General features: G+C 35.7%; 1 protein-coding gene across 1 annotated transcript; it reads right to left on the bottom strand.

Moving 5' to 3' along the window:
• Positions 1-6,675: 6,675 nt before the first annotated feature.
• LOC111994569 (uncharacterized) lies at positions 6,676-9,644 on the bottom strand. Its single transcript, XM_024026458.2, has 3 exons — positions 8,931-9,644; positions 7,156-7,269; positions 6,676-7,091 (listed from the first exon to the last, which is right to left on the bottom strand). Exons 1-3 carry the CDS (start codon positions 9,520-9,522, stop codon positions 6,964-6,966), a joined length of 834 nt encoding a protein of 277 aa, XP_023882226.1. The 5' UTR covers positions 9,523-9,644; the 3' UTR covers positions 6,676-6,963.
• Between the last annotated feature and the right edge of the window lie 584 nt (positions 9,645-10,228).

Raw genomic sequence — 10,228 nt, 5'->3', positions numbered from 1 at the left:
TACTGTTATATAGAAGGAATTGAGGTTCCTTATTTGACCTTATTTCTTGACGTTTTGGGTTTGCTTTTTTTGGATTGAAGTCTCACCTCCCTTACCTAATAACGACTTATACAAAATGGAAAGTATATAGAGGTAGTTCAACTAATTAAGCAAGGAGATACCATTCGATACCTTTCGAGTTTTGATGACAAATATATATAATTCTCATGAAGTAGATTTCGTGGAATGGTATGGGAAAAGGCACGTGTCTTTAACTACTCAAAATTTTAAAGCGTAAAAATTACATGAGGAGGGGTGAAGTAAATATATTATTCAAAACGCCATTACAAACGGAGAACGTCAAATCACTTTGAATTTTTTTTTTTTTTTTTTTTTTTGGAGGGGGAAAATCACTTTAAACTTCTTCGCGTGTTACCTTCTAAAAGAGGAATATATAAACCCATAAATAAATAAAAGATCAAAAGCATGTTCATTAAACACAATTGAAAGAATTTTCAAACTATGCTCCAATGATCTTTGTATTCGTTCCAACGCTTAGATAAAATCCCTTAAGATGGAATAGATCATATTCATTGTAGGAAAATGTTCAAATGAAAATAACTTTTTTAATAAAACCGAAGTCTTCCACATGTATATATAACCGTTCAAGAGAACCTCACAATTGCCATTAACTTTGCAATTTTATTTTATTTTATTGGCACCAAGTGTCCAGGACTTTGTCCTAACTAATCTTGGGGGTGCACAGGCCCTCAGCAAGAAGTTTCCTGCAAGTGCACCTCGAGTAATTCAAGGGGTAATTAAATTTCCTCAGCCCAATGGCCTCAAGAGAGTGAATGCACGTATAGCTGCTCGAATCCAACACGTTAGAGTTTTACTGCTCGTCCTAGAGTTAACCCAACCAATACACCATACCCCTAGGGGTTATTAACTTTGCAATTTATGCATTGGATTAGAAATAAATTTCTATGATGTTGGCACCTAGAAGCATAGTTATTAAACCCGGACCAGAGGTTGACCCTGTCTATGAGTTAGGTTACTGGTTCAACCAATGGGTCAACGATCGAACCACAAGGTAAAATAAAAATATTTTAATATATATATATATATAAGTTTGAGAAATCATAACATAAATATGTAAATTAACAAAGAAAAAAAAAGCATATGCCTAAATCAAACTCGCTATTATAATTCAAATCAAGGTTTCACAAGTAATAGCATTAAAAATTCTATAATATTCACAAGCAAAATAATCCAATGTTACGAGATTGCAACAAAGTTTTTGCTAAATAAAATTTTATTTCAAGTCTTTAAATTCTACATATTGAAAAAAGAAAAGAAAAAAAGATGCAAATCTTAAACTACATAAATAAAAGAAGAGAAAAAAATGTTAGAGACTTAAACTTAAATCAACAAACAAATAAAACACAAAAAAGGTAAACAAAAGAAGAGAAAATAAGGTTTAAACAATAAACTATATAACATATACTGATATATTCATACCTATGTGCTAATTAGCTACATGAAACTAAAAAGTGATTTGTTCATAGTAGAAAATTGATGCACAGTTGCAAGTTTGGGGAACTGAAATTGTGAAAAGTGATGGGTAGAGAAGTGTGAATCGATAGAGAAGTGATAGAATGATGCATTTTTTCTATATTTCTTTAGGTTTTCCCTTATTTAAATTACCATATTATCACACATTATTAAACAATAAAAAAGTCAATGAGATGGACCTATTAATGTAATTTTGCATAATTCACAAACCTAATCAGGTCATTAAAACCCAGCTAGGTCACATGGTTTGCTTAAAACCCATCAGATTTTACCTATTTTGACTAGGCCTTGTGCACGTCCAATGCAATTAATGACCCAGACCAATCTATGAGTTGGGTCATCGGGTTACTAGTCTGACTGGGTGGGCCAGACTGGGTTTAATAACACTGCCTAGAAGTGAATCGAGCCCCGACAACATTCCCATAGGAGTTAATGACAATTTGGTGAGATAGTGTGTATGCAAGAGATAGGATGATGGTCCATCTCTCTCATGGTGCATCTTGGGGTGCGTCGCTTACACTATTTGTGCTTGCAATGCTTTTGAGTGTATATAATCAAGTTAATGGAGTCCAAATCTGCCATTTTAGAAGGAAAACAATGCCATGCAGCTCACACCACTAATCATTTGACCATCAAACTCCCTAACTTTACAATTGCCTCAGGTTGTTCAGTGGTGCCAAGCAATGTCTGATGATTTTTAACCTTACAAAAGCAAGTTACTTGGACTCTTGTTCCTCTTCCTTCAGGTAAAAACATTGTGGGCTGTAAGTGGGTATACAAGCTTAAAACACAATCCTGATGGTAGCATTACTCACTAAATACTGAGATTAGTGGCTAAAAGATGCTCACTTTGACAAGACTTTTAGTCCCATTATCAAGGCTACCATAGTTCAGAAAATCCTTTCTATTGCTGTCCAACATCACTGGCCCCTTGGCCAATTACCATTAGCGATGCCTTTCTCCATGACTAGCTTAAAGAATAAGTCTACATGATACAGTCACCTGGTTTTGATGATCCAAGCAAACCTCATCATGAGTGTCACCTCCATACCCTCTACTGGCTTGAAAAAGCTCCTTGAGCTTGCTTAGAGCGCTTCACCACACACCTTCATTCTCTTATTTTTCAGCCCTTTGCTACCATTCCTTCTCTTTCATTTATAAAACCTCCTCCGCCACTTTACTCCTCCTAAATTGATGATATTTTCATCATTAGTAATACTCCTTTCCTCCTTAATTCAGAAACTTGTGGCTGTATTTTAGATTAAAGTCCTTGGGTCCCCTTTTTTTTTTTTTTTTTTTTGATTGAAAGACCTTGGGCCCTTGCACTATTATTTCCTTGGCCTTCAAATCCAGTATACTCCCACTGGTCTCTATCTCAACCACCAAAATATACCGAGGACCTCCTCAAACCTATATATATATATATATGTATGTATATGTATGTATGTATGTATGTATATAAACTAGCCCTACTTCTCCATCCCATCATCTCTGTAAAATAGCTCGCAGCTCTCTTGCTGATCCTACCGTGAAGTCTTGTTGGCCCTCTCCATTACCTCAACTTTACAAGCCTTGATTTTGGTTTTACTGTTGACATTGTCTGTCAATTTATGCAGAACCCTATCGACCTTCATTACACAGCAGCAAAGCATATTTTATGCTATCTCAAGGGTTCATTAAATCATTGTATCTTCTTTCAACCAGGATCGCTCAAATCAATCAGCATACAGTGATGCTGAAAGGGTTGGACCCATCAGACTATCAATCTACTGCTGGCTACAGTATTTTTCTTGGCTCTAAGCCAATCACCTGGATTGCCAAGAAGCAGGCAACTGTATCTCAATCCTCCACTGAGGGTAAGTATAGATCCTTAGCCTCTTGTACTGCAGAACTGTCGGGCCTTCGTATGATTTGTCATTATTCAGCAGTCTTTGCTCTCACTGCCCCTCGTATCTAGTGTGATAATAAATCGATCCTTGCCTTTGCTTCTAACCCCATGTTCCACACTCGAACAAGACATACATTAGTAGATTTCCATTTTGTCCACAAACGTGCAGTATGAAAGGACTTGGAAGTCAAGTTCATATCGAGCAATGATTAGTGAGCTGATTTTTTTTCCAAGCCCTTATTCTCTTCAAGACAAACTGATGCTCATATGCTCATCTCCCTGCCCATCAGTTTGAGGAGGCATGTTGAGGATACTGGTGCAATGGCAATTCGAGAATCAAGATACTGGTGCAGTTACAAAACCATCAAGTGAAGAAGCAATTAAACTAAAACAGTTAGGCAAAACTGAAATTGGTAAAACAATTTTCTAATAGTTGTAACTTGTAACAAATTACCTGCAGCCTAAGTGTTGGCAGTTTGAGAGGCATTAATCGCATGAAATTAATCATTTAGAGACATTGTTCTCAACTGTAATAATCAGCATCACAAGCAGACTGAATTATTTCTTCTTTTATATATAATAAAACAGTAGTGATAGGCAGCGTTTCATCCCTTTGTTTTATTTTTTTTTTCTTTGGGGAGTGGTGGGAAGTATTCTGCCAACCGCTATTACAGGGATGGTGAGAATTTCAGCAAGATGTTCCAAAGGGGCATCACAAATGCTAAGAGGCTGTTTGGATGGGCAAATCTCATGACTCAATTCTCAGTTTTCATAACTCAATTCTCAAAAATGGTGGGACCCATAGCAAAATACTCGTTTGCCTGCACCAATACTCTATTTCCATAACTCTGTTTCCAATACTCAATTCTCTACTTTTTGAGTTATGAGTTATGGAAACTGAAAACAACTTTTGGCTGTTTTCAATTTTCAATTCTCATAACTCAATAGCATTTTTGTAAATAACACTATATAAGGGACCCACTGCCATACTTTTTTTTTTTTTTTTTTTTTTTTTTCTGGGTTCGGGTTTGTGGATACTCTGAAGAAAAAAAAAAAAAAAGTGCTGCAGTGGGTGACAGAAATGGGGCCCATAAATAGTGTGAAAAATATTAAGTGATGGGAAATGAGTGATGGTGCCAAACAAACATAGTATTTTAGAGTGATGGGTGATGAATGATGAGTTATGAGTAATGAGTGATGGAAATTGAGTGACGAAAATTGAGTGACCAAAAAAAGGTGGCCAAACAGCCTCTAAGTATGCAATTTCCCAATATCAAGACAAAAAATCCTGCTCTTCAAAGACATAGTGTACTTGATTTACTAGTAATCAATTTCACTTCTCTAATAAGTAATAACTAATGATCATTATTACTTGTGAATAAATAGTTCTTTTTTCTTAATTTGGAAAAGCCAAAAACGATAAAAAGCATACAATGATGCTGATTCTGGCCCTGGCATTGTTACATACAATCACATCAAGGGATCCTAAGTGGATGATACTTCTACCAAAAGCTCCAAAGACCAAAGATCATTGACAATCAAAAGCTCCAATCTATAGAAGGCTTGGTACATTTTGTTTCTCTCCAATACTAACAGTTATTAAAGGCCGACCTGACAAATATGCAGAGAAAATACAGTGAAGCACAATGATTACCTTTACCACATCTCCCCAATTTTTTTACGCTCCATTAAACATAGACTTTAGGTTTGATGACGAAAGTTGTTAAGCTATTAGCTTCAATTAACTAACATTTGGAACAATAATTTGGTAGCTAAGAACTTTGGATAATCTTACCATAGAACTAGAAATCTTTGATAATGCATTTATCAATTAAAATGCCACAACAACTTGCTTCATCATGTCTTTGATAGTTCATTTATATGATGAAGGTCTCATATGAGCTAAAAAATTGACTAGCATAATGGTTCAGTTTATACATGTTTTGGAATAAAAACATGTACATGAAAAGCACTAGAAGTTTAGGAAAGATGTGCTAATTTCTTTCAAGTTTGATAACTGCAATTAAGTAATTCTTTTGCCACGAATAATATGTGAAATAAATGTTAACAGTTTGGCTATTATTAAATCACATAGTTAAGAATTTCCATCGAGTACCTAAAGCAATTATTCTAAAAGAATACATATATTCTTCTTTTTGATAAGCCTACTCACCTTTGTTTATTCCATAAGATAAACCCCCTTCACACTCTAATGACCAAGAATACATATATGTAAAGTTGTTATTTACAATTATTTGTTTTTGTTGACTTTTATTCCGTGCCAAATTTGATTGTAATTATTGTTCAATCTGTTGTACCCTGTATTTATTGTGGGATTTGATTGTAAGAGTTGTGTGATAGAGAGAGAGAGTGTGTGAAGACTCAAGCAATTGAAGACTGAAGAGTTTTTGCGAGTAGCTCGCGACTAAGCATCCCACAAAGTGATTCATGTACCTTGCATATGCTGAAATGCAAAGAGTCAGGACAGGATGGAGACAGCTGTGTCTCGCGAGTATCTCGCGAGTAAGGCCTTCTTGCGAGAGAACCGCGAGACATTCTGTTCTGCCAGCTTGTTTCTTCTGATACACACTTTCTGTGCCTACACTATTTATACCCACATTACCCACAAATGTTGAGGAGTACTTCTGAGAGAAAATCCTAACCAAACACCTTGAAAGTTAGAGATTGTTATTCCCACAATCCTCTACACATTTGCTTGTGGAATTCTCTCAACTCCTACATCTCCATTTCCATACTATTGAAAGGTTGATAACTCAAACACTTACCACACCCTTTCAAAGTGTCAAGTGAAGTTTTGGTGCTACTGGGAAGCATTGGAAGAAGCCAAGGATGACAGATGCAACATAGAGCTTGTTGCAGGATCCGGAAAACTAGACAAGACACGGTTTCGAGAACATAGAGCTTGTTGCAGGATGACAGATGCTCACTTTTACACTATCCCACACTTAGTATTAAGTTAGTATAAAATCAATCGAGCCGTAATTTTAAATTGGGGGTCTAAACAGCTCTTGTGTTTTCAACACATTTTTTGAGCTTTCAATATATTCTTCTTTTCAGTAAGCCTACACACTAATGTTTATACCATAAGATAAACCCCCTTCACACTCTAATGACCAGGGTCAAAGTGAGGCACTTCGCTGCTTCAACCGATAATTTGGCCCAAAGGTTATCAATATATATATATATATATATATTGTCAGGAAGCAATTAAATCTGATTGTAAGGGGTTTACCCAGAGAAATTATGCAACTCCTGCCAAGCCAGATTCACAAGGCAATAAGCAAAGTCAAAAAATGTTTCTTCTCTTCTCATCCAAATGGTTGCTTGACAACCCTTTTTTCATATTTCTTGGTGATTAGTAAGTTATATTTGAACCACGTTACCCCAACCCAACCCTACCCTTTATCATTTCATTCATTTGAGACAAAGCCCAAGCAAAATGCAGATATAATTACTGACTTACAAAAGAATATGCAAAGAACTGATCTTAATTCTCTCTATCACTTCTTCACTAGAATGTATAAAACAACACGGCTGCTGCAGTAATCTGGATGCCACTGTGTCTGATCCACACGCCCAACTATGAAATACTTCATTGCAACTTCTAGAAAGTATTCGAGGATAGTATCTGCAACAGGAAGAAGTATTGAGACAATAATCATAACAGAAAGAAGAAACAACAGAATTCTTACCATTTCGAAGTTCACCAGCCAAAAAGATCGTTGTTTCAGATCCAGAGAGTTGCAGTAAAGTAGCCACCAAATCCGTCACTGCTTCTTCATTATAGATTACATCAGAACCAAGCACTGAAACAAAAAAAAAAAAAGAAACTTGTCACAAAAAAGGGCAGTTTTAAAAATATAAGAATTGAAAGGTCAAATAAAACAAAGGGTAATTACACTCCTCTCTCTTGAGGTTTGGAAAAATGACACTTCACCCCAAACCTGAAAGGGAAAAAACACTCCCCTTCATTAAGATTTTAAAAAAATAACACTTCCCCCCTTTTTGTTTATATTTTTTTTGATAAGTAGTAAGAATATATTAAAGAAGAGGGGTGTCACCTGAGTATACAGGAAGTATACATCAAGGACAAAAACAAATCAAGTGCATAAAGTACAAAAGTCCATGAAACCATGGACTGAAGAAAAAGAATGAAAGCCAAACACTGTAACCCAATCCATAAGAGTTTTAAGGAAGAAGAGTTTAAGATCTGCAACTGATCTCTCTAAGTCCTCAAAATGCTGGTTATTCCTCTCCCTCCAAATGCACCACAACAAACAATGAGGCACAGCCATCCAAATAGCCGAATGCCGATGCCTCCCCAACTTACCTTGCCAACAAGCCAACAGATCCACCACTGTTTTTGGTAGAACCCAATGAATGCCAAACAAAGTAAACACCATAGACCATAAATCAAAAGCAATAGAGCAATGGATGAGGAGGTGGTCAAAATTTTGTTTATATTAGTAATAACATATTCTAAATTTTGATAAAAAATCTCTTTAAAAAAATTTAACCATTGTGAGTAAAAAAAAATTGATAAGTTTAGAATAAAAATGCAAAATTTATCAAACACCAAAACACTTGCAGTGGAAAATCTCTCTATAACCTGTTGAAAAAAAGGGAAAAAAAGAAGAAGAAAGAAGCAAAATTCACACTTAATATTTTAAAATACACTTTAATTTAAAAATTTTAAACATTGAATTTTAATTATGAAATAAGATAATTTTGGAAACCTGCCCTTAAGCAAATGACAAGTTAGTACACAATATTTTTAATATTAATTTAACAAAATTTGGTCAATTCAATGACAAGGGGTAAAGTGTTTTTTCCCTTCAAGTTTAGGGTGGAGTGTCATTTCTCCAAACCTGAAAGGAGAGAAGAGTGTAATTACCCCTCAAACAAAATATGGATGAGTATCAAATTATAAGAAAGCGGGTAGCACAGAAAAGATTTCACTACAATGAAGAGTAAGACAACCAAAAAAAGTCATTATAGCTTATATATTCTTAAAGCTGCCCATCCCACTAATGAAATTTTCAGGGCAGCACCTAAAACAGATGCTTCAGACAGATATATGATTTTTCATACTGATGCTCACAATAACTGTGTAATCTCAAAATAAAACCTTGGCTGAAGACGCCTGACTATTTACTTCATAACACTAAATCTAGGCAATATCTTATCTCTAAAATCAGAAGTACTATTTGAGTCTCCTACTCCTACATATGCCCAAAAACCAGCCAACTAAAGTAATGAAATATCTTTTGTTTATAAACAAAGAAGAGATGAAGCAGTAATTTTTGAAAAAATAGGACACAACCCAATTGAGATGTAACAAAAAATGAATGAATAAATGAATATATTTGGTGAGCTAAATTTCATCTATTTATATTATAGGCAAATTTCATGTTAATTTACAACTATGGAAAAAAAAGAAATGAAAAATCAAAGAAAAACTACCTACCATAATCAGGTAGAGGGTGAAGTAGATCCTTGTGAGGATGATGATCACCCCATACAAGTTCCATAACAGTAGCAGAACCCCTGAGATGGGCTTGTCCCTGTCCCAAATTGACCTCAACATTCTTCCTCAATAACTTAAGTCTATCAAACAAATCAGTAAGAAAAACTTGATGAGCACCTAAAAGAGCAGCAACACAGCCAACTAAGCCACAACCAGAACCCAATTCAACAACCTTCTTGGCTTGAAAAACAAGCAATCCGGAGTCCACAGCATGCTCAAGAAACTTAGCAAGTACAACACCACTGTCCCACATGACGGCTCCAGTGACACCAGGCTTGGTTAGAGAAGATGGAGACTGGAGAATGGAGAGAGTGTGGCCACAAGCGTCGAGGCGAAGTTGGAGAGAGGTTTGGGAGACGAATGCGTTTTGTTTTGAGAGAGTGGGCTGTTGGATTCCCCAAAGCAACATCGTTTCCTCCGCAGCTGAGTCTTCCCCAACCATTAACACTCTCACCTTCTCTCCGTAACATCCTATTTTCCTCACCGTTACCTCTTCTTCCGATGATGATGATTTCTCTTCGGTGGCCGCCATCACTCACTGGGGTTTTTTCTCGTTCAAAATGGAATTGGGATTAGGGATTATTTTTAGAAATTTATTAAGAGTGAGACTACACAAACTAGGCAAAAATGGGCAAACAACACCAATCCCCAAGCAATATAATTAGTTAGCAATATATACTAAACTAATAACTCGAGTTTAAGAAACTCGGTTTATCCCTAAAAACTCAAGTCTCAAAGGCTCGATTTTCGTGTTTTGATTTACATGACATGATTTTTTTATCCATGTGGAATCCACCTAGAACTCGACCTTTAGATGCTCAATTTTTGTGTTTTGAGAATGTTGTGGTTTATCCACATGGAATCCACCTAAAACTCAACCCTTAGAGGCTCAATTTCTTAAAAGCAAAATTGAGCATTTAAGGCTCGATTTGCAAAGTGTGGTGGATATTAATCCACGTGGTTTCGATGAGTCCTTATTTTCACATAAAGGTCATTCAGACCCCAGCTCTTTCTCTGTTGTGGGTCTCTTGGGCAATGAATAGTGAAGAAAACCTCTCTTCATTCTTGTACTCTCTCATACAATCCTAACACTTATAGCTCATAAATCCACATGTTAGGTAAGGGTATCTGCACTTTAGAACTTTTACCAATTTCATTGATTTATTGAGTGAGGTTTTTAAGATATTATTGTAAATATTGTTCATATGTATCTAGTTGTTAATGTATATATTTGCTAG

The sequence above is a fragment of the Quercus suber genome, unplaced genomic scaffold (genome assembly GCF_002906115.3).
Source record: "Quercus suber isolate HL8 unplaced genomic scaffold, Cork oak 2.0 scaffold_5, whole genome shotgun sequence".
Classification (NCBI taxonomy): Eukaryota; Viridiplantae; Streptophyta; class Magnoliopsida; order Fagales; family Fagaceae; genus Quercus; species Quercus suber.
The sequence above is the reverse complement of the archived record's forward strand: the minus strand, read 5'-3'. Positions and strand labels throughout refer to the sequence as shown.

Excerpts from the sequence above, each read along its gene's own strand:
- LOC111994569 (XM_024026458.2), bottom strand. The coding sequence starts at position 9,522 with ATGGCGGCCACCGAAGAGAAATCATCATCATCGGAAGAAGAGGTAACG. Across the intron at positions 7,270-8,930 it reads TCACCCTCTACCTGATTATG|TGCTTGGTTCTGATGTAATC; the intron begins GTAGGTAGTTTT and ends TTTTTGTTTCAG. Across the intron at positions 7,092-7,155 it reads GGCTGGTGAACTTCGAAATG|ATACTATCCTCGAATACTTT; the intron begins GTAAGAATTCTG and ends TTCCTGTTGCAG.